At 61.5% G+C, this 22,758-nt stretch overlaps 5 protein-coding genes across 8 annotated transcripts; 2 read left to right on the top strand and 3 right to left on the bottom strand.

The window, feature by feature from the left end:
- Positions 1-355: 355 nt before the first annotated feature.
- SLC25A28 (solute carrier family 25 member 28) lies at positions 356-4,483 on the bottom strand (the record flags this gene model as incomplete). The annotated part of the gene is made up of 4 exons (XM_084265758.1): positions 356-1,354; positions 2,755-2,811; positions 3,675-3,903; positions 4,085-4,483. 4 exons carry the CDS (start codon positions 4,481-4,483, stop codon positions 837-839), a joined length of 1,203 nt encoding a protein of 400 aa, XP_084121884.1. The 3' UTR covers positions 356-836.
- A 708-nt stretch (positions 4,484-5,191) lies between these two features.
- ENTPD7 (ectonucleoside triphosphate diphosphohydrolase 7) lies at positions 5,192-10,168 on the top strand (the record flags this gene model as incomplete). The annotated part of the gene is made up of 12 exons (XM_084264627.1): positions 5,192-5,199; positions 5,273-5,446; positions 5,541-5,746; positions 5,836-5,986; positions 6,388-6,491; positions 6,565-6,621; positions 7,137-7,282; positions 7,364-7,530; positions 8,119-8,443; positions 8,546-8,631; positions 8,752-8,913; positions 9,068-10,168. 12 exons carry the CDS (start codon positions 5,192-5,194, stop codon positions 9,294-9,296), a joined length of 1,815 nt encoding a protein of 604 aa, XP_084120753.1. The 3' UTR covers positions 9,297-10,168.
- A 665-nt stretch (positions 10,169-10,833) lies between these two features.
- Positions 10,834-12,669, bottom strand: ATP6V0E2 (ATPase H+ transporting V0 subunit e2). The gene is made up of 4 exons (XM_084264655.1): positions 12,396-12,669; positions 12,268-12,315; positions 11,872-12,008; positions 10,834-11,648 (listed from the first exon to the last, which is right to left on the bottom strand). The coding sequence occupies exons 1-3, from the start codon at positions 12,626-12,628 to the stop codon at positions 11,915-11,917; spliced, it is 375 nt and encodes a 124-aa protein (XP_084120781.1). The 5' UTR covers positions 12,629-12,669; the 3' UTR covers positions 10,834-11,648; positions 11,872-11,914.
- A 154-nt stretch (positions 12,670-12,823) lies between these two features.
- Positions 12,824-16,402, bottom strand: COX15 (cytochrome c oxidase assembly homolog COX15). Its single transcript, XM_084264704.1, has 7 exons — positions 16,286-16,402; positions 15,873-16,059; positions 15,431-15,598; positions 14,855-14,936; positions 14,378-14,532; positions 13,345-13,458; positions 12,824-13,100 (listed from the first exon to the last, which is right to left on the bottom strand). Exons 1-7 carry the CDS (start codon positions 16,384-16,386, stop codon positions 12,969-12,971), a joined length of 939 nt encoding a protein of 312 aa, XP_084120830.1. The 5' UTR covers positions 16,387-16,402; the 3' UTR covers positions 12,824-12,968.
- A 975-nt stretch (positions 16,403-17,377) lies between these two features.
- Positions 17,378-22,328, top strand: CUTC (cutC copper transporter). 4 transcript variants are annotated; one of them, XM_084264502.1, is made up of 8 exons: positions 17,420-17,512; positions 17,595-17,654; positions 18,580-18,778; positions 19,698-19,733; positions 20,065-20,198; positions 20,622-20,793; positions 21,209-21,314; positions 21,897-22,328. In XM_084264502.1, exons 1-8 carry the CDS (start codon positions 17,450-17,452, stop codon positions 22,006-22,008), a joined length of 882 nt encoding a protein of 293 aa, XP_084120628.1. In that variant the 5' UTR covers positions 17,420-17,449; the 3' UTR covers positions 22,009-22,328. The 4 variants fall into 4 exon arrangements, with proteins under 4 accessions (XP_084120630.1, XP_084120628.1, XP_084120629.1 ...); XM_084264503.1 differs by having other exon boundaries at positions 18,569-18,778; positions 20,766-20,793; XM_084264501.1 differs by having other exon boundaries at positions 18,569-18,778.
- The last annotated feature ends 430 nt before the right edge of the window (positions 22,329-22,758 follow it).

Genomic DNA, 22,758 nt, shown 5'->3' with positions numbered 1-22,758 from the left:
CATGCCAGCGGCCAGAGATAGGCTTGACCACGAACCAAATGGGATTGGGACCACCCTCCTCCTGCACACTGCCAGGGTGGCCGGACCAGGCAGGCCCCCTCTTCCCACCACCACTCCCAGACCCCATTTCCCTTCCTCTCTGGCACCCACTGAAAGAACTCAGCACTGGGCCGAGTCAGACAGGCGCAGTGCCAGGAGCTGCGCTGTGCAGGAGCAAGAAGGGGACATGATAGAGCAGAACCATTTTTATTGGAGGTGTCAAGAGCAGGAACAACAACACACCTACAGGCTCCCCTCCTCAAGTGCCATCCTCCCCCCATCCCCACCACCACCACCACCACCACCACCACCACCGGGGCAGTCAGCATCACGTGTGCGTGCTACAAGACAACGGCAAGGCTTACATGTGCTTCAGCCAAAAGCCAGACAAACCCCCCAGCATCCTGGGCAGTGCCACAGCCCCTCCGGGGCCACTGCGAGCTCAGCTTGGCCCTGCCAGAGGCAGGGCAAGACATTCACCTTTCCCTCCAAGGAGGGGCCAGCTTTGCGTGAGAGGTTTTGGTTAAGGAAAGGACAGGAGCACAGCTCCACTGAAGTGCCAGGGGACGTGACCTGGGCTGCAGCTCCCCGTGGGACATCTCAGAAGACCCTGGGAGAGAGCAAGCTGTGCAGCCTGAGCAGAGCTGCGGCAGCCACAGGCAAGAAGCAGCATCACTAAACCCCGAAGGGCTTCACTGCTCCCTCTCTTCAACACAAACCAAACCGAAAGGGAGAGGGGTCACGAGACAAACCAGGAGGGGAGGTGAAGCAGGTCTGGAATGGCGTTCGGCTCTGGCTCACTTCCCAGCCCGCCGCTCCTCCTGACGCTTGGTGAGGATGTATTTGAAGAACTCGTACACGGACCAGGCGATCGCCGTTGAGGGCATCTGATAAATGACTCTCGCCTGGACCCCTCTGAAGTAGGCGGTCACACCGCCCACTTGGTACACCGTCCTGAAGGCATTGGCCATGCCTGTGATATGTCCGCTGATGTTGGAGCTCAAGGCCAGGGACTCCTGGGTGTTGAGCAGCGTTTTGCAAACGTCCAAAGGCGTCGTGGCAGCAGCAGCCACAGCCCCCGCGCAGGCTCCGGAGACCACGTGGGAGCCTGGGTTGTACTGTCTGTGGGGGTTGAGCAGCTCTTGCAAGAACTCGTAGGTCATGAAGTGAATGGCTTGGAAGGGGATGTTCATGGTGAGCTGGGTGGTGTAGCTGCGGTAGAAAGCTCCGGCCCCTTCGTTGCGCCACACGGCCCGCACACAGTCCGTCACACGCTGGTAGGGCGAGTTGTACATCTGCATCCTCTGTTTGACCACTTGGGACGGGTGGTGGCAGCCAGCAGCAGCAGCAGCCAGGACCAGGTGCGGAGAGGAAGAGGAGAGAGAAAGGGTAAGTCCGCAGACAGGCTTCCTGGAGCAACTGGAGTTCAGTCATGCCGGCTTAGGAGCTTACGATAGACAACTCGGACCAGCAGTGCCCTGCATGTTCCCAGGCAGGACTGCAGCCATTCAGATGGGCTGAGGCATCACTGTCGCACTGACATCACCACCTGCAAACCCCACAGCTGCCAGAGTCCCAGGGAACATCCCGATACACCGGCGCTTCTACTCCAGATCCTCCCAAGGTCTCCCCATCTACCACTGCAGAGCTACCGTGCAGTCAGGAGAGCTCCCTCTGCATCTGCTCTATTATTTTCCAACAGCTCTTGACCTGGCCAAGCCTGTCCCTCCCCAGCTGCCCCCACTGCTGCCCAAAATAACCACAGCACACTGCAAAGCTCACCGGTCAGGGATAGTTAGTGGCTGATGCTGAAACAGCCACTGTGGGGCAAGGACTAGATGCCACCCCCCACCCCCAACACACCCAGAGCGGAGCAGGGGGGCCAGCCCCGCTGTCCTGCCTCTCCCTGTCTCAAGGTCACCACAAGGAGCTAAAAACAATGTGATTACAAACCACCAGAGTCATGGTAAGAAGATGAGCTCCAGGGAAGGAATGACAACAGTCTGGCCATGCAACTGCCCGCTCCGCAGGGTGCCAGTCAGGCAGCAGATAGGAGCCTTGCTGGGCCAGATCAGCTGGAGTCTGCACCGTCATGCACCCTCCAGTTTTAAAGAGGAAGAAGTACCTTCATGAATGATCTTGCCTCGTTATTCCTCCTTCTCCCACCATGTTCACAGGCTTTCATCACAAACTCCCTCTGCCTTCTTCATACACATCAGGCTCAACAAAATCAGCACCTTCCAGACATTTTGTAAGACGAGATCTTCCATCTCCTGACTTCTCCCACGTGCCTTTTGTGCCCCATTCTTTTGACTTTCTTTCCACACACAGGCCCAGAACCGTACCACATCTTCCCGAGACCTGGCCACAGCAACGCCCCATTTCCACACACTTGGAATGACTCCAACAGCGAGGACTGCATCTCTCTCGCCTTCTCTCCCATTCCAGGTAACTGTCCCCAGCCAAACTCCTGAGCAAATGGATTGTGTCCTCCCAGCTCCTCCTAAGTCAGGGGTCACTGAATCAATCTCTTCTACCTACCCCCTCCATAACAAGCAACCGCTGTGTTCTCTAACTGGAGCCAGTCACTGGCCCCAAAAGATCCTCACTGTCAGACAAACAATGAGGAGAGCACCCTCTGTGCCGCAGAGGGGACCCCAGCTGCCCGGGCAGTCCCCAGTCCTCCCCTCCCCAGCAGGCCGGGACCATCGTTACCTTCAGCAGGGTTCATGGCGGCATCGTGGAGCAACGTTGCTACACACCCGGCTGCACCTGCAAAACAAGAACTGCCACATGTGAGGTGGGGAGAGGGGGGAAGGCGAGGGACCCTGGGGCCCCATCACAGCCCCAAGTCCCCAGCCAAGGCAGAGGAGGAGGCCCCTGGAAAAGAGCAAGATGCGAAAGCTGTCTCCATCTCCCTGTCAGGAGGTGGGTCGGTCCTCAGGAGTTCCCACACGGACAGAGCTCAAGAGAGAGAAGAGAGAGGACTGCGACAGGCTCAGATCCCCGGGGCTGACCGAGACTCACTCGGGCCCAGCCCCTGGGGCACGGGCTGAGGCCAGCACCTGGCAGGGAACAGCAGCACAGCAAGCATCCCCACGCCCTGCGGAGGAGAACTCCGACAGCACCCCGCTGCACGCCTGTGGAGCGCGGGACGTACCCGCTCTCCCCTCGGCCCCATGCTCTCCCCAACCGTGGCCGCTGGAGTTGAGTCACGGGCACGGCAAGGCAGGCTCCGAAACCACGCTGTGCTCCCGGGGCCAGCTCCGGCATCGCCACCGACCCACGGGGCCGCGGCCGGCGCTCGGCTGATCCGCGGGCAGCCCCCGTTCCGCCGGCACCCTCGCGAGGCGGGGCAGGCGCCGGCCACTAACCTGCTTCCAGCCAGATACCTGGGCGCGACTCCGGCGCTTCCCGCCGCCCGGCCCCGCGCAGCCGGCCCGGGGCTGCGGAGAGCACAGGCTTTTAGGGCCATCCGCGGCACCCCGACCCCGCGGCGGGACGGGGCCGGACCTCCCCTCCGCCAAAGCACGGCCTCTCCCCACCCCGCCCCCCACCCCGGCGTGGCGGGGCGGCTGGCGGGCTGCCGGTAGCGCCCGGCCCCGCAGGCCCCGCGGGGGGGTCGGGAGCAGTACCGTTGGCCACATGGCTATTGCCCCCCGCGTGGATAACGTCGCTCAGCGTCTTTTTTAACTTTTCGTAGCAGGCGAAGTAGAGGGCGTGGGCCGGGCCGGCGCCGGTGGCGGTGATGTTCATCCCGCGCATGGGCCGCCACACGCCCTCGGTGCGGGCGATGCGCCACAGGGCCTCCAGCACGTTCCGGTAGCGGGCGGCGGGCTCCGGCCGCAGGCTCTGCATCCGCGTCTGGAACACAAGGCCCGGGCGGGCGGCTCGTCACTCCCGCGGGCCCGGGGCGTGCACATACCTCACCGCCCCCCCCCCCAACCTCGCCTCCCCCCTGCACACCCCGCCCCGCCCCCTCCCCGTAGGCCCCGGTTCGCCGCCGCCCGCTCCCCTCCCCTCCCGTCCCCGCCGGTGCCAGCACCTTGACGCAGTCGACAGGGTACATCACGCAGTGCTCCATGACGCCCGCCACGGCTCCCGCCAGCATGTGCGTGGAGACGGCGGCGCCCTGCGGCAGCGCCTCGTAGTCGGGGGCGGACGGGGAGCGCGACTCGGGACCCCGCGCCGCCTCAGGCCCCCCCGGGCCGGCACCGGGTCCCGGTCCCGGCCCCGCCTCCGCGCCGCCCCGCCGCGCCCGGCCCGCGCCGCCGCCGCCCATCAGCAGCAGCAGGACGCGGCCCGACTCCGCGCCGCCCCGCACGCCGGGGCCCGCGCCCGCCCCCGCGCCCGCCCCCAGCTCCATGGCGCCGCCGCCGCCCCGGCCCCGCGCCGCTCCGCCCCGCCCCCCGGCTCCCGCGCCGCCCCGCCCCGCCGCGCCCATTGGCCGCCGCTGCCCGTCGCCCGCCTCCGCCGCGCGCCCACTGGCTCGGCACGCCGCCCACCGCCCCCGCGCGCAGCGCTCATTGGCTGGCGCCGCCGCGGCTCGGACGCCGCCACTGGCCGGCCGCTCCCTCCGGCGCGCTCGCGCGCGCCGCCCGTTGGTCGTCGTGGTTTCCCCGCCCCGCCGTCCCGCTCGACCCATTGGGTGCCTCAACTTCGCGCCCCGCCCCGCCGCCCAGCTCATTGGTCTGCGCGCCCGCGACCTCTGGCCCTCGCGCTCTTCCTCTCCGCGAGACCAGGGAGCCGCCATTGGCCGCCTCGTCCGCCACTCCGGCTCTCGGCGCGTGCTGTTTATTTGGGCGCCTCGGATTGGCTGGGCGGGCTCTGGGCCCGCGCCGCGATAGGGCGCGCGGGAGGAAGTCTCCGGGTGACGTCGCCCGGGGAAGGTCGGACGCGGGAGCAAGGGCGAAGCCGGGCGCGGCTCTCGGCCGCCTGGGGGCGCCGTCCCGCCTCGGTGGTCGGGGCGGGCGGGAGGCGGGGCGCTGGGGCTCGGTGACGGCGGGGGGGGGGGGGCGGGGCGTCGCCCGGCGGGGCTCGGCGCGGGGGCCGCCCATTGGCCGCGCCGGGGGGCACCTGGTGACGTGGCCGCCGGTGCCGGCGGCGGGTGCCGGCAGCGGGGCGATGCTCGGGCTGGCGGCGGCGGGCGCACATGGCCAGGTGAGCGGGGCCGGGGGGCGGGGGCTCGGCGCTGGGCCGGGGCCCGGCGCTGAGACGTGGCTTCTGTCCGCAGGATCGACGTCCCCTGCCCGCTGTGGCGCTCGGCGGGACCCTGCCCGTGCCCGTGCCCGCGGCAGCGCCCCGCGGCGCTGTGGCTGGCCCTCGCCGTGGGGCTGCTGCTGCTGCTGGTCGCCGCCGCTCCCCGCCGCTGGAGCGTGCCGCCCCGCGCCGCCCGGCGCGACGAGAGGTGAGCGGGGGCTGCCGGGGGCTGCCGGGGGCCCGGGGCTCGCCGCCGCCGCCGCCCGCCGGTGCTGAGGACGGTGCCTCTCCCCGGGCCGCAGGTACCTGGCGCGGGTGGAGGACCTGGCGGCCACTGACACCGAGGACTCGGCCCTCAATTACGGGGTGGTCGTTGACTGCGGGAGCAGCGGGTCCCGGGTCTTTGTCTACTTCTGGCCGCCGCACAACGGGAACCCCCACGACCTGCTGGACATCAAACAGATGAGGGACCGCGGCAGCCGCCCGGTCGTCAAGAAAATTAAGCCGGGTCGGTGCCGCTTACCCCCCCCCCCCCGCTTCCTGTCCCGGCTCCGAGGCCGCGACCGGGCTGGTTCACGGTCCCTTTTCCCCGGGCAGGCATCTCTGTGGCGGCGGCAGCCCCAGAGCAAGCGACGCCCTACCTGCGCCCTCTGCTTCAGTTCGCGGCGGCCCACGTCCCGGCTCAGAAGCACAAGGAAACTCCGCTCTACATCCTGTGCACCGCCGGCATGCGGCTGCTGCCCGAGACGTGAGTTCGGCCGCCCTTGTTGGCGGGGGGGGGGGGAGCCGGGGACCCGCTGGCATCCCTCGGCCGCCAGAAGGGGGACGAGAACTACCTTGTCTTGAGCCCCAAGGGAGAACTGGGAATGCTGGGGGGCTCTGGAGAAAGGAAAGGGCGTGTTGCTGGGGGTGAATGGCGGGAGCTTCAGAAGGATGGTTTGAGCACGCTGGGAGGTGAGGGGAGAGGCTTTGAACAGGTCTAGTTTCTCATCTCCAAAGCATGCTGGGTGCAGCTGTGAGGCTCCTGAGCCTGGATGCAGGGCATATCGCAGCGAGATTCCGGCTGGCCCTGGCAGGAGAGACACTCTAAGCAGCATCCCTGGTGGAGGTCCCTTAGCACCTGTCCTTCCTTCTCCTGCACCCTTGCAGGCAGCAAGCTGCAATCCTGGAGGACCTGGTGAGAAACGTGCCCCTGGAGTTTGATTTCCTCTTCTCCAAATCACACGCAGAAGTGATCTCGGGAAAACAGGAAGGTAGGAGCTGCCCCAGACCACTGCTTGCTTCCCTTTAGCATATTGCTGCAACGGCCCTTTCTGTCTTCTCCAGGTGTCTATGCTTGGATTGGCATCAACTTCGTCCTGGGCCGGTTTGATCATGAGGACGGTGAGTCTAACCGCATGCAGAGTGGCTGGGAGGGTCTGAGCAGAGCCCTGCTGGAGCTCACCCTGGCAATGGAGCTAAGAGCTGCCTCTGGAGCGGGCAGTGTCTGCCGCTCTGGCCAGGCAATGCCTGAGCCCAGCTGCATGTGTGAAACTATCCTGGATCTGGGACCTTGAGGGGCACTTGCCCTGGCCATTGGAACAAATCCCTGCACGAGGGGGACATCTGCTGCATTTTGGAAGAACCAGAGAGAGATGGAGGGATGGGGATTGTAGTAGTGGGGGTTTGTAGTACTGTTCCTGTAGTGGCTTCCAGTGGTAGATGCTTTGGGGACGAGCATAAAGCTGGAGGGGGCAGCCAGCCCAAGTGCCGGCACCCACTGCCCTGTAAGTGATCCCTGGGAGCTGCTTCCAGGGGTGGAGGAACCCCATGAGGCTGCTGCGGAGGGTGCTGGTGGAAGTGGGGTGAGTTGTAACTCCAGGCCCTGCCTCTCGCTGACACACTGCTGTGTGTTGCAGAGGAGGATGCGGTGGTCACCGTAGCACTGGGGGACCAGGGACAGTCCCTGGTTCGGAAACGAACAGTCGGGATCCTCGACATGGGGGGTGCCTCCCTGCAGATCGCCTACGAAGTGCCTGACTCTGGAGCCTTCTCCCCGCAGCAGGTGAGTATCTGGCCGGCCGGTGCTGCGAGCAGCCCCTGCCTTCCCTGGGTTGCTGCTGATCGCAGACCTCTGTGTCCTCAGGAGGAAGCTGCCAAGAGCCTGCTGGCGGAATTCAACCTGGGCTGTGACGTGCAGCACACTGGCCACATGTACCGTGTCTACGTCAACACCTTCCTGGGCTTCGGGGGCAATTTTGCCCGGCAGCGCTACGAGGAGCTTGTGCTGAACCAGACCTATGTGCACAACCGGTATTGCTGCCTTGCCTGGCAGTGCCCCTGCTGGGGCATTGCAGACTGGGGTCCTGGTTCCTTCACGCTGCCCTCTCCCACTGGATTTGCCCCAAGAGCCGCTCGTGGTGATAACAGCTCCCACAGCCATGCTGGCAGCAGCAGACGCCTGGGCTGGCACAGGGTGCGCTGGTGCTGCCCTTCTCCAAGCCCAGCAGGCTTATCAGTGCTGCAGCTCTTTGCTTTCCTCCTCCTCCCCTCAGGGCAGCCTGTGGGGAGGCCCTTCTAATGGCTTTTGGCTTTTCTTGCTCCAACTTTCCCTCCTTCTCCAGCACCGATTCGCTCAGCACATCTTTCCATCGCATCCCCAAAGCTCTTTGTCTCCGGTCTCCCTTTCCCAAGCACTATGAGAAGCTGTCATCGGAGACGGGGAGGCTTGGTGCCCAGGTACTCCTGTGTCAGGAGCACACCCTGCCTCCAGATCCCTGGGGGCCACACAGGGGTGCGGATCCCTGCAAGCAGGGTGTGGTGGGCTGTATGTTATTGCGGGAGCCTGTTGTAGAGGGTGCCCCCCATGTAATTGCCTTTTCTTCCTGGCCTGTTTTCCAGCCTGCATAGCCAGCAGACAGGGCTGAGCCCTGAGGTGCCCTTCCTGGACCCCTGCCTGCCTGTGGGGCTGGAGGACAAGGTGACAAGGGGCAGCCAAACCCTCTACATTCGGGGACGAGGGGACTGGCTGACCTGCGCAGAACTGCTGCAGCCCCTCCTGTCTGAGTCCAACAGCAGCCATGACTCCCTGGTGGGGGCCTACAAAGCACCCATTGACTTTGGCAACAGTGAATTTTATGGCTTCTCTGAGTTCTTTTACTGCACGGAGGATGTGCTGCGCCTGGGGGGCCTCTACAGTGCTCCCACCTTCACTTCGGCTGCCCAGGTGGGTGCTGCCCCGGGCCTGCGGGCTACAGAGCTGCCCTTCCTGGGGCTGGGAGGGAGCTGAGGCTGCTTCTCCGTGCTGAATGACTCCTCCATTCCACAGGAGTACTGCAGCCAGCGATGGGAGGTGCTGACCCAGCGCTTCCGTGGTGGCCTCTACTCGGCACACGCGGACCAGCACCGGCTGAAGTAAGTATTCACTGGGACAGGGGGTACCGCAGCTGGGCCTCCTGGGGGGGGTTTGCTGGGGTTGAGGGACTGGTGTGGGGTGTGGCGTCAGGCTGATGTGCCCATGTGCCGTGCCTGCAGGTATCAGTGCTTCAAATCAGCCTGGATGTACCAAGTCCTTCACCAAGGCTTCCACTTCCCCTTGGACTACCCCAGCCTGCGCACGGCCCAGCTGGTGTATGACCGGGAGGTGCAGTGGACGCTGGGCGCCATCCTCTACAAGACGCGGTTTTTGCCACTCAGGTACCACTGGCTGCTGCTCCCTTTTCTCAGTGAAGGATGGTTGGGGAGGAACAGGAATTACCACACCACTGCTGCCCTGGCAAGGGAAGCGGTAGCATAGGGTTGTGGTAGTACACCTTGGCACCTCATGGCATCTCCTGACTTCTCTCCGCAGGGATCTCAGGCAGGAGAGTATCCGGCAAGCACACACCTCCTGGCTACGCCTCTCTTTTGTCTACAACCACTATCTCTTCTTTGCCTGCATCCTAGTTGTCGTGCTGGCCATTGTCCTCTACCTCCTGCGGCTGCGCCGCATCCACCGCCGGCAGCTGCGCTCAGCTCAGCTCACCCAGCTCTGGCTGGACACGGTGGTGGTGACAACAAGCCAGGGAAATGGGCCATGACACCAATGGTACCCGCCCTCCAATTGCACCAGTGAAATCAGAGGACTGGCTGACAGCCTGAGCCCTGAGGGCTTGGACTCTCTCTTAAAGACTCTGAACTCTGCCCTCCATCATCTCCACGTCAGAACTAGAAGCTGTAGGCCAAGGCAGCTACAGAAACCGGCGCTTTCTTCTCAGCCTCACCCCAGTCCTAATCTTTGCATTCCTTGGCCTTCACCTTGCTACGTGGTGTAGAGCAAAGTCCCCTGCTGCCAGTGGGCTTAAGGCTGCAGCCCTGGCAGGTCCTGCAGATAAGTGGGGCGCTCACCAAGATGGCCACCCTGTGACTCAGCCAGCTGTTTACAGAGCACGCTGGTGAGGTGCTGTAGCTCATCACTGGGGGTGGCCTTTCTGCAGCCCCTTACAAGCCCACAGGCTGGAGAACAGTTGCCAGCAACTTTACTGCAGGACCCAGGTGAGCCACAAGCAACATGGCGCTGCTCTGCCCTCGCAGCCCTTTTCAGGGTGGGGCTCTCCTTAAGCAGCGTCCTGTTCATTGCCATCTCTTCCCCTCCCAGGACACTCTGCCCCTGGCTCTAGCCAATGCCTCGGGCTCAGGGATTGGTTCCTAAGGCAGTGTAGGCTGCCTTTCCTTTCATACATTCCATCCTGGGTGCATCTGCCCCGTGGTGTCTCGCACGTTAATCGGACATTAGCACCAGGACCAGTGGTTCTCTGTGCCCGTCAGCGCAGGCTGGGCCTGCCTGTGGGGAACCACCTTACTTCGGCCTGTCCCTGGGGCTGGAGCCCCTGATGACATGATGAAATCAGTCACTTTTTACTTGAACTCAGCTGTGCCCATTCCTGTAGCAATAAACAAAACCCTTGAGCCATCCAGCACTGGTCTTCTTTTCCAGCAAGCACTGCCCCAGCAGTGACAGGCGTGAGGGGGGGGCAGCGTGCAGCGGCAGGGTGCTGCTTCCTGCTGCCACAGCGGGAGGGGGGAGCTGCCTTCAGGAGGTTTTCTCTGATTCCAGCGGGACAGCTGAGCTCAGCTCCCACAGCAGTAGCAACAAGCAAAGCACTGACACAAACTGGACTGTTGTGATCCTCAGAGATGGGTGTCCTTTGCTGCCCTCCTCCTGAAAGCCTGCACGCTCAGGAGCCCCTGGAAGAGTCAGTCCCCACTTTTTACCTTGTTCCCCACACTTACAGAGCTGCCTGGGAAAGAGGCCACTAAGTTTCTCCAGCTGCTGTGCAGCCATGGGGCTGCCTCAACACAGCTGCCTACAAGAGGCTGGACAGGCACCCAGTTCTCCCTCTAGCATGTGCCTGTGACTACTTGTGACCCTGGTCCCACAGAAGAGTGCACAGGTGGCATCAAGGATAAAGCTTTCCATGCAGGTGTATGCTGTCAACCTTCTGGTCAACAGCTGGGCATCCCAGGCTTGTTCTCATGGTGGAAGGTCAGGCTTAGGGGAAAGGGGAGGAGGCTTAATAAAACCAAGACTCTTCCTCAGCCTCAAAGCAGCAAGTGACTCTGCCTTCAGCATCACTTATTAGAAAAAGGATTTATTTCCACAACACAAATTTAACAAACACAGACAAATAAATAAATACAGATAAATTAACTGATAAATTAAGGGCAATCGAACCACAATACTCTACCCAGTTCTCAGAACCTGGACATGGGTTGGGGGTGTGTGGTACCTAGACACTACTGCAGCACCCTCACTGCTGAGGCAGGGGGAAGACCCAGCACTGCTTTAATCCCCTTCAGCAAGCTGCCAAGCATCAGAACCCTCTGTCTTGCCCTCCAGCACCTCCCTCATCACACCCAAGGGGTCCATGTCCTCCTTCAGGGTCACCCTTCCATTCTCACAGACAGAAATGTAGTAAGGGAACTGACCATACAGCAAAGGATGGTTTGGGCTCCTGCCTTCTCATGCAGAAGGGCAAACAGTGCCTGAAATGACCAGGGACATGGCAAGTAGCTGGGTAGCTTGGGCTACAAGCAGGGGTTTCACTCAAGGGGCTAGGGCTGAGTGTACTGGTGGGACCAGGATGAGCACTGCTGGGACAGGATCTGCTGGCACTACACACAGGTTTCTCTCAGGATGGCACTCAGCGTCAGTGACTGCAGCACTTGGCCAGCTGAGTGGATGTCTCCCTGGTAGAGTGGCTGTTCCCAGGGCCAGGATTACCAGGCCCTCATCCTGGGCAAGGCTGCTCCCTGCCATGCTCCCGGTCCCAGCCATCATTGGTCCAGGTTGCAGCGCTCAGGGTGTGCTGGGGCAGCGGGTCCAGCCTCTGCCCCAGCACCTCTGGGGCCTGCCTGATATGGAAGGGTAGAGGCTGGAACAGCAGTGAGAGCTGAGGGAGAAAGGAGAAGTTAGCACCAAACTGCATCCACGAGGGACACCCTCCCCAAACCTAGAGAACCCCAAGCTCAGGGGAAGCGGTTATTTTGCCCAGCACTGAGCCAGCAGCCCCATGGCTGAGACCAGCTCATCACAGCCACAATCCACAGAAGCATCTCCCTCCCCAGGCAGGCAAGTAGGGACATCTCTGCCACCCCAACCCTCTGTCCACTCACGGGGATGGGGGTCTCCGTTCAGATGGCAGCTCCTGAGCACTGCTCACTCCCAGAGGAAGCGCACGTACCAGATGGTCTCATTCTTCAGCTGCGGCCCAAACAAGGGGTTGGCCTGGGCCAGGATGGCGATGAGCCAGCTGCAAAGAGACCCAACCTGCCCTCAGCCCCGGTAGCACAGGGACAGAGCGCAGGATCCCGGGACGCTGCCGCCGCGAGCGGCTGGCAGAGGAACTGCTGCCCCGGAGGGAGGGAGGGAGGCCGGCCGGCCGCCCGCAGCCCCGGGGCTGTCCCATTCATCCGCGGGCTGGAGGCCGGGCAGCAGCCGCTGGGCCCGGTGCAGCCAGTGAGGCCGGGGGAGGTGCGTGTGGGTCTCGGGGGCGGGTGCGCGGTACTCACAAGAGGTAGCAGCACACGGCGGTGGTGACCAGCATCGTGATGATCACCCTGCGGAGACACCGCCGTCAGACGGCGAGGCCCAGTCCCGCGCCGCCCACCCCCGGCACCCCGCCGAGGCCCTCACTCACCCGCGGTTCGGCCCCTTGGGCACGAACCATGGCGCGGCGACGCCCACGAGGCCCCAGAAGGCGGAGAAGAGGACGAGCGGCAGTGCGAAGCTGTGCGCCGTCATGGCCGCCCCGCTCCCCACCGCACCGCCAGCCCGGGCGCCGCCGCCCCGGATGCGGCTCTGCCCACCGCCGTGCGCGGCGACCAATCCGCGGCACCAGCGCGGCGCGCTGACGCCACCGCCGCCTCCCATTGGCGGAGAAGAGACGCCAGGCGGAGGCCGGGCGAACGCCAGGGGGCGCCAAAGGAAGCCCGCCCGCACTGCCGGCCGCGGCGGCGCGGCTCGGCCCCGGCCCCCGGCCCCGGCCCCGCGGCAGCTCCCGCTGCGGCTCCCCGCGTCCCTCCTCACCTCGCTCCGCCAAGGAGGCACCAGCCAGACACCAGCCGCTCCGTAAAACTCCTTTATGTTATAAAACTCGCGCTCAGCCCCGCGGGCTCCTCTCCCCTGCCCGCACCCGGCAGGGGTGTGTGGGTCTCTGCCGCCGCCGGGCCCCGCGGCACGGCTCTCCCGCCAAGGCTCTTCCTCCGGTGGGTTACTTGGGCACCCGCCGGAGCTCGCTCATGAGCCAGAGCGCCACGCTGAGCAGCGCCAGGGAGCCGGACTGGTGCGTGGCGGCCAGCGGCGTGGGGACGTAGAGCAGCAGGGTGCTGATGCCCAGGCCCACCTGCCGGGAAGGGAGAAGGGGTAAGCAGAGCCGCAGCGCTGATACACGTGCCCAGCGCACAGTACGAGGGGGAAAGGCCCCTGGCCACAGCCCACTCAGGCTGCGCACGTGGGAGGGTGAGGCAGCTCCAGGCTCCCAGGGCCGGCAGAAATCCAAGCTGCAGACAGCTCTGTCTTTGCAACATGCGACGAGGGACTAGAGGGAGGAAAATAAGAAATAGAAGGGAACCCCTCCCCCTCAGTACCTGCATGTAAGCCACAGCCAGTAAGGAAGTCACTGCCATCCTGGTCCTGCGAGGGAGCGGGATCTTCCGTGAGAAGAGGTACAGTGCTGTGACAGCTGTGACTGAGGAGATGCCCTACAGAAGGGAAGGGAAATGACCACCCTTCAAGGAGGGTTCAAGGGACATTGGTGCAGTGGCCTCTGGCTGCACCTTCCTCACAGCAGAAGAAATTACGTGAGCAATATTTATCTGTGTTAATGGCCATGAACAAATCCCAGAGCTCCCATGCCCACCAGACTGACAGCCCTGAAATTAACTAAAGTTACAGAGAATTCCAGGGTTTTTTTTCCCCCCACAATTAATGCTTTACTTTCCAATAGCTTTTCCTCGTTCCTTCATGTCATTAGGGATTATTTCTGCCCTCTCCTCATCTGACACCTTGACGACTAAAGGTAGAACATGTCCTCTGGGAAACTGATCTCATTTTCACCACTCAGCCACACTTCACCAGTATAATCTTGCTGTGCAGGTCATCCCAGGTGATGCCTCTTCTAAGTCACTTAATCCTTCCTTTTAGTCTTCACAGTGGCTTAGTCCACAGCACCACGGGCAGTAGAATTTAATACCTGGATTGCTCTAACAGGCAGAGATATTTTCACAGGGCAGAGGTATTTTCACAGGGATATTTTACTGGTGCCTACAAGTTCAGCAATGCAGGAGAAAGCATTCGATGTCGGGACTTCCAAATTTTATTTCACATGGCTTTCCCAGGCATTTCAGTAGTGAGGGCCACCCTGGTCTGCAGCTCATTACAGAGGAGGAGACAGAGATGAAGCCTGTAACTTGTGCAGGAGGAAGGCAGGCGTTCTTAAGGAAATAAAGAGGAGCACTGAACTTCCTCTTTCTGCAGAAGCAAATTGGTAACAAGCTCTCATGCCCTTCAGACACCCTGCATCTCACTCAAGGTGGCAGACCCACAGCCCAGCGAGGACAGTTTGGCTGCAGAAGGCAACCAAGAAGAAACACAGACACAGCAGGAAGCCACAGAACTTACCAAGATCCTGTGATCAAACTGTACAGTTGTAGGGTTCTCAAAGATATTTCTCAGCGTGGGGGAGAAGGCAAAAAGATCATCAGGGATCCAGCGCTCCCCCATTTTGGGGAAGGAATTGTACACGAGGCCGGCATCCAGCCCTGCCACAAAGGCACCTGCAATTCCAGGGCAGAAAATGAGACAACCAGAGCAGGCACAGGTGGCACAATAGGTTGCACAGCTCTGACTCAAGAGCTTGGCTTGACCCTCAGTTTCTTTTAGAAACATTTATAGAGATCACACAGCAACAGGCCAGCCAGAAGGTGCATCTCCACCTGCTCAGCCAAGCCCAGTAAGGGAGGTTCTTGACTGTCAGCCCCCTGCCAGCAATAAAGTTCTCCCAGAAAACACGATGCTCACAGTCCCTGCCACACCAGAAGAAAAACAAGGCAGAGGGGAACGAGCTGCATGTGGGGCAGCAGCCAGAAACACTCTTACCTGAAAGAGCAGTAAGAAAGATGAGAGCTGTAGTGCCATGAGCAAATTGTCTCAAGCGAAGGAGCTGATGGCTCTCAGGTAACTGAAATGAAAAGAAAGAATCAAAACAAGGCATTTCTAGCGCATCTGCAGCATTTGGGAAAACCCTTCTCTGTGTCTACAAGACAAGCAGTTGGCCTGTATTTTACAGAAGGAATCTAGAGACTAACCACAACACCGTATAGTCTCGCTTCAGTGGTTTCTCAAATCCACAGCTAGAGTCCAACTGGGACTGAAGTGCAGAAACCGAAGTGGCCAATGGGCAGTTACTGGCATAAACCATTTAGCCCGGCCGGGCAGACCCCTGCCTGGGCTTGTACAAACCCTTTTGAGGAGAGCAAGTCAAAGGAAGTGTCCTGTCACTGAGAAGTTTACTGAAAGGGTATTTTGTAAAGCACCATTAGATTGGTCAGGAACAGAGACTAAAACAGAAGCATCATCACCTTTCACACTCCTTCCTCAGCCTTCAGGTCCCACCCCCCACTTCTGAATTGACAGCACCCTGTGCTTTTGCCTCCTGACATACCCCATCCATACCTTGTGTCGTGGAAGCAGCAAAGACAGCCCTGTCCACAGGCTGGCAGAGTACAGCACCAGTGCAGAGCCAAGATGTGCTGCGAGACGGTACTGACTGACCCGAGGAATGTCGTAAGAGTCTGGCTTCTCTTCCAGCCCACTCTTCACCATGTACCATCCCAGAAGTCCCTGGCAAAATAGGGTGGTGTCAGTGCCAGCTCCCCTGTGCTGCTACACTGCCCTTCATCAGAGAGAAGGCTCAGGCTCAGCACAGGCAGAGCAGTAGAGACAGCTAAGGCCAGATAAACACGAGCAGAAAAGCAACCTGTTTCCTCCGCCTTCGAACAGCTACCAATACCCCTCACAAGCCTTCACAAGTCCCATCATCTCAAGGACACTGGATCAGAAGAGATTCACGGGAAATGCTGTGACTAACCCCTGGAAGACACCAGCGCTTGCTCACCTGGAAGCACACGAGGCCGCAGAGCGCAAGAACACAGCCCTTCATGGGGCGGCTGAGCCAGCCCTTCCGCCAGAAGTAGGCAGCAGGCACAATGTAGGCCAGGCCCACGACACGGCCCCACATACGGTGCGAATACTCCATGTACCAAATGAACTTGAACTCCGTCAGCGTCATGTCACGGTTCAGGCTGTTGACGACAGCAGAGACAAAGGCCGACTCAACGTGATGCAGCAGGTGTAGTTCCCACGAGGGATCCCCTTCCCCAGGGAAAGCAGGAGGCAGTGATGGAGCCACCATCTGACAGGCTTCACCTGCCTTCCCAGTGGTGCTGGCAGGAGCTCCTCGTGTTGCTCACTGGCGGGAGGGGTGCCCCCAGCCCACCCACCCTCCCTCCTTCCGCTGCTGTGCCTCACATTTTAAACTCTGGGAACTGCTGGTACTTTCGGAACTCAGCTTCCCACTCCTGCTGCGTCCTTGGGGGCTTCATCTCTTTCACCAGGTGCCAGTCGACCATGGAAAGGCCAGATTCCGTCAGCCTGGGAGCAGAGACAGACACAAGCGGGCTCAGCTCGCTCCCAGGCGGTGCGCAGCCCCGCCGCACCGGAGCCAGGGCCGCGGCTACCGACGGGCCGGGGGGGAGTGAGCCCGCCAGCGACAGGCCCCAATCCGCCGCGCCCCCGAGAGGAAGCTGCCCCAGCCGGGCAGCGCCCGCCGGTACCCCGGGCCCACCCCGCCCCAAGGAGGAAAGACGCGCGGGGCTCTCGCGGCGCGGGCCGCACGGAGGGCCCGGGCCGGTTACCGGCGGCGGGGGCCGCGGCCTCCGCGCGGCGCCGGCTCCGAGCCCCTTCAGCGGCCGCGGGGCGGGGGGAGCCGCGCGTACCTGGTGACGCCGCCCAGCACCACGGCGCCGGCCACGGCGCCGCTGCAGGCCAGGAGCCATCGCCCCACGGCGGGCGGCGCGGCAGGCGGGGGCGCCCGCTGCGGGAGCGACCCCTGCAGGTGCCGCCGCGGCGGGGCGGGGCCCGGCGCCGGCCTGGCCCGTCTCGCGGCCGCGCCGCCGCGCGCGGGCAGCGGGAGCCGAACGCCGCCGCGCGCCGCACGCAGCATCCCCGGCGACCCCGGAAGTGGCGCGCGCGCCCCGCGCCGGAAGCGGGGCGAGCGGCTTCCGGACACACCTGGGCGTCACCATGACAATCCCCCGGCACGTGACCGAGAGCCAGCAGCGACCCCCGCGCACCGCCAGCGCAGGTGAGGGCGCGTGCGAGGCGGGGGCGGGGCCCGGGCGGGGGCGGGGCCGCGGCGCCGGGGGGCGGGGCTTCCGCCGCCGAGCGCGAGCGGGGCGCGCCGGCTGCCCACGCCCCCTCCGCCCTCCCGCGCCCGCCCTCGCGCCCGCGGGCGGCGCGGGCCCGGCCCGCGAGGGGGCGAGGCCGGAAGCGGGCGCGAGAGGGGGGGCGGGGCCTGCGGCGGAAGCGGGGCGGGGGCGGGGCCGCGGCCGGCGGCGGCGCGGCGCGGAGCGGGGCGGCCGCCATGGGGCGGGTCGGGCTGACGGCGCCGCTCCCCCCGCACAGGTATGGACGATGGCTTCCTCATGGAGGTGTGCGTGGACTCGGTGGAGTCCGCCGTCAACGCGGAGCGCGGAGGTAAGGCCCGCGGGTCTCGGGGGGGGGGGCGCTGGCGGCGGGCCGGGCCCTGCGGGGCGGCTCCTGACGCGCTTCTCCCCAGGTGCCGGCCGGATCGAGCTGTGCGCGGGCCTCGTGGAAGGAGGGACGACCCCGAGCATGGGTGAGCCTCGACCGCCCCGCCCCGGCCACGGGTCCTGCCCGTCCCCCGCGGCCCGGCCCGCTCGGCGGGTCTCAGCGCGCCCGCCCCCGCTTCCCCGTCTCCCTGCGCCCCCGCCCCGCGCACCTTTCCCTGGGTGTCGCCTGGCCTCTCCTGCTGCTGCCCAGGGCTGCTGGGCGCTGACATCCACCCCGGGCGGGCGCTGAGTACACCCCCCCTCCCCACGGTAGCGGGGTGTCGTGGGTTTACCCCGGCTGAGAGCAGAGATCCACGCAGCTGCCTGCTCCTTAAAGGAAAAGAGCAGGGGAAGGGGGAAGGGGGGTGAGAGGCAAGGGAAGGGAAAAGGAAGGGGCAAATAACCCCAAAACCAAGAAACCAAAAGCCCGTGGGTTGGGATAAGGATAGTTTACTAAGATAACAGAAAGATACAATATAACAATGCTAACAGGACTTTAGAGCAAAAAATATATGAAGCTGTTGATACACAATGCAGCTTCTCACTGAACCCACAGCTCAGGCCGTGCCACCCAGAGCCGTCCCGGAACCCGACCGTCCCCCAAGAACCGCGCGTCCCAGAGCCCCCCTGCTCCTCCTCCCGTCAGCCCCCCGTTGTACCAGGCAGGACGTAATTGGCATGGAATACTGTCTTTGGCCAGTTTGGGTCACCTGTCCTGGCTTCGCCCCTCCTTTCTCATGAAGAGCTGAGAAAGTCCTTGACTGTCTGACAGCAACTAGAAACATCAGGGTGTTATCAGCACTACTCCCATTTTAACTCCCAAACACAGCATCCCACCCGCTGCTACAAATGAAGTTAACTCCATCCTGACCAGAACGAGGACACGGGGCGCTCGGTATCGCTCTAAGCACCGCACTGCAAGCCTGTCGCTGGGCGCTGAGCCGCCTCTCTCCCTCCCCAGGGCTCCTGCAGGTGGTGAAACAGTGCGTGAGGGTCCCCGTGTTCGTCATGATCCGACCCCGCGGCGGCGATTTTCTCTACTCGGACCGAGAGGTGGAGGTGATGAAGGCTGACATACGCCTCGCCAAGCTGCACGGCGCCGACGGGCTGGTGTTCGGGGCCCTGACTGAGGACGGGCGCATCGATACGGAGCTCTGCACAGCCTTGCTGGGTAAGGGCCTCTGGTCAGAAGCGCTGTGCCGAGCCCTGTGTGATGGCAGTGCCGTGACTCGGGGCGGGAGTTCAGTGCTGCTCTGTCTGATGCTGTAGAGAGAACTACAGGGCACTTTGGTCTGTGGGGCTTTTCAGTGGCCTTGCTGTCTTTCTCTAGCTGTGACGTTAAATAGGTAAGAAGCTTTGCAGACCAGTGACCTCAAGTGGCTTACACAGAGTTTGAGGCATAATACCAGGGCCTGACAAAGAGAGAAGCATAGGTGAGCTGCTTTGGGAACTCCAGAATATTAAACTGCTGGATACTCTCCTTTCTTTGTGTTCTTTGCCCTTTGATTTTCCCCTGTGTCCCTGCTGCAGGTGTCCAGGATGTGTCTTTCCTGGACTTTGGCCTTATGGCAACCTGTCTTTTTAATTTTTTTCCTGAAACTCATGCAGTGAGAAAAGATAATGAGAGAGAGGTGGAACATATTAAAGCTATGGTAGGAAGTTGTTAGTCCAGGCCCTTAATGTGTAGAGAAAGAAATTAAGTGAAAGAAATCGCAAAAATCAGCTCTCCAGCTTTCAAAGGGCACTGGTCCTGTCCCTTCCCCAGGTACCCGAGACAGCTTCCCTGCTTCCTTCCTGCAGAGAAAGACATCTCTGGTGGGAATGAGGGTTTTTCATGGTTGAAATGGGATGGATCAGTTTGGTAGTACTAATAAAAATACAAAGATTTGTTGCTTTCTCAAAGGGCAGAAGAACTCTTCCCTGTCAAAGAGCCACAGCTGCTTTGTTCCCAGCAAGTACTAGGACTCTCCTGAGCTCCCCAGAAGTGGCCTGGGAAGCCTTTGCCCTCTTTCATCTCATGTGCTTCACCGGTTCTAGCACAAAGGAGACTCTGTGCCTGTTCTGACTGACCATGTGTCTTCTTATTGCAGCGGTGTGTCGCCCCCTGCCAGTCACATTTCACCGAGGTGAGTCACCTGGCACAGCGGCCCTGGCAGGGACCAGCCTCTGCCCTGCTGCTGGGGGAAAGTGGGGCTGGGAAGGAGCTGAACTTAATGTCCTTTGGAGGGGGAAAGTTCTGCATGCTGTGCAGGGCTGTGATGTTTCCCCAGAAGGAGGAAGGTCTGGGCTTGGGGGCTCTGTCACTGCCCTGTGTGGAGAGGAGGTGGGCATAGTGGCCCTGCCACTGCTGCAGGGGGACACCGTAGTTGGGAGCAGTTGTATCCCCCCCATGGCTGGGGGACATGGCTTGAGCAGAATGAGCTGAGTGATTTCTGAGCTGTTCCCTTCACCTCTCAGCCTTTGACATGGTGCACGACCCTCTGGTGGCGTTGGAGACCCTGATTTCTCTGGGGTTTGAGCGGGTGTTGACGAGCGGCTGTGACAGCTCGGCGCTGGAAGGATTGTCCTTAATTAAGAGGCTGGCAGAACAGGTGAGCGTTCCCTGTGCTCCCCTGGGTTACTGCAGCTGCTTCCTGGGCTTTGCCTTCAGCAGCTCCTTCAAGGGAGCCCTCATTCCTGTAAGGGAACTTCTGCCCAGGAGTGTTTGCCCTTCTTGTCTTGCTTGGCCTCATCTCTTTTCCCAAGTCTGCGTGGGCTGGAGCCCCTCAGCACAGGCTGAGGTTGCTCTCACAGCCTGGGAGGGCAGTAAGAGTTTGTGTCAGCAGCTGATAACGAGCCCACGTGAACAGCAGCATGAGCTTCCTGCTGGGATCTCACAGTTTCTGTTAGGAAAATGCAGCAGATGTACCTGAGGGGTGGCCGGGTGGGATGGAGAGGGAGGAGGGAATGGCGATGAGCTGTGACTGCAAAGCCTTTTCCCCCTTTCCTTGTGCAACACGCACGGTACACAGCAGATGGGTGAGAGCACGGGAGTCGTGAGCCGCAGTGGCACCCCTCAGCCTGGTGAGGGAGCCGCATGCAAAGGTTCCTTGCCGCCCCTCATCGCACGAGTGGATGTAGCGCTGAGCAGCGTCACTAACGCGTTGTTTCCCTTTCAGGCGAAGGGCAGGATTGTGGTGGTGCCAGGTAATGCTTTTTTGTCATCTCTAACAGGCCCCGCAGTCCCTAGCCGCCTCTTCCCAGCCCCTCCCCTGGGATGCGCTGTCAGCTCTGGCTTTTTGAGGCAGGTCCCCAGGAGGGGGAGCTCCAGCCCTCGTGCGAGTAGGGGCCAGGCAGCTGCCTGGGGGTGGCAGAGCCCCGCAGCTGCTGCTCACTGCGGGATTTGGGGGCAGCTCCCACAGCTGCCCCCAGATCTGTGGGAGGAGAGGAGCCAGGGCTTCTCCTGGCTCTTTTCAAGTGCCAGGATTTCCCTTGCCCCGAGCATGGTCTTTTCCCCTCTGTGTAGATGGTCCTTGTCTCTGAGGGGGTGGGTCCTGAGGTGATGTCAGGTCTGGGACAGTGCCATCTGGGCTGTGTGGGACATCAGGATTCTCCTCACCAGGGGGTGGCATCACAGAGCGCAACCTGCAGAGGATTCTGGAAGGCTCCACTGCTTCTGAGTTTCACTGCTCTGCTCGTTCAGCCCGGGACTCGGCAATGAAGTTCAGGTAACTGATTATTTAGTCATATTTCTCTTTTGGTGAAAGGGAGAAGCTGGATTAAGGTAAACATGAGCTTGTAGAACAGGCATAAATTTAAACCAGCTTTCTGGGTGTTAATTGCCTTCTCATGGTGGGGATCATGATGCATGGCTCTGCGTTCTGCAGTGTATGAATCCAGCAGTGCACATCATCTGGACAGGAGCTCCAAGTATGATGGGATCCTTGGGCCATTGTTGCTGTTGCCGTAGGGCTTGTGAGTGGACTTGTGTGGCACTTGGGAAGGCAGGTTCTGGTGGAGTTGTCTTAGACCTTTAACGCTGGATCATGTAGGATTTGGGAGACCAGTGGGAAGTGCCTCTGAGGAATGAGGGGGGAGGAATGGCACAGGTCTGCACTGGGTTTCTGTTGATGCTCTTGTTTCTTGCCGTTGGATTATTCTGTTACTCTGTTGCTGTATCACCTGTGGTCTGGGTGGCACTAGCAGGTTCTGGCCACTGCTGAGAGGAGGGGAGATGGTGGGTTTTCCTTAGTGTGTCATACTCATCAGCATCACCTGCCTTGTATAGTAACCAGTCCTTTTCCTGACAGAAATCCCAACGTTGCCATGGGAGCGTCCTTCTCCGCCCCGGAATACTCCATCAAGGTGGCAGATGTGGCCAAAGTGAGGACCCTGAACGCCATTGCAAAGAACATTCTGTAGCAGAAGGCACCGTGCTGGGACAGGGGCGCTGAGGCTCCAGGGTCTGCCCTGACACATGGACAGATGGGTACCGCTCCCGTCCTCAGGCTGCAGAGGATGTGAGCGAGGTGGCAAAGCCTGACATCTCTTCCCTTGGCTTCCCCTGAATGACCAGTCCCTGGCCTGGAAACTGACGTTGGCCATTTTAAATAAAAGGACTTGTTCCCAGGTGTTGCAGCAACAAGCCCTTGGGCAGTGTTTGGGCAAAGGGGAGCTGGACACGCAGGGGGGTTGAATTGTGTAGCACTGCATGTGATTGTCAAATAAACACTGCAGCTGCCCGCTCCCCCTGCCCCCTTGTGCTTTTTTTTAGTGTATTTATGCTCACAGATAAGAAGACTGATGTGTATTGCGTAGCTGAGTACAGTGTGCTTTGGTGTCAGTTCAAGGAGAGGCCGAACAGAAAGGTCCAGATGAGCTCATCTGTGTGACAGTTTGCACAGGAGGCAGAAACTCCTCCCAAGAACCGTGTAATAGCCGATTAGCATCGGGCTAGAGATAGGACTCACATCCTAGTGCTGGGAGAGGTAGGTCTGAGAGCTGCCTGCTGGCTCTGAGGGGCAGGAGCCAGGCTTGTGCCCAATTAGTCAGGTCCCTGCGGCACCAGGGGAACAAACAGCCTCATCCAGAGTGCCCGGGAGGGAAACACTATGGCCACAGCTGGCAAACAGGGTCTTCTCCGTTTGGCCAGTGGGACAGCAGCAGCTGCTG

The sequence above is a fragment of the Gallinula chloropus genome (genome assembly GCF_964237585.1).
Source record: "Gallinula chloropus genome assembly, chromosome: 5".
NCBI classification, from domain to species: Eukaryota; Metazoa; Chordata; class Aves; order Gruiformes; family Rallidae; genus Gallinula; species Gallinula chloropus.
This window is presented reverse-complemented; position numbering and strand designations above follow the sequence as displayed.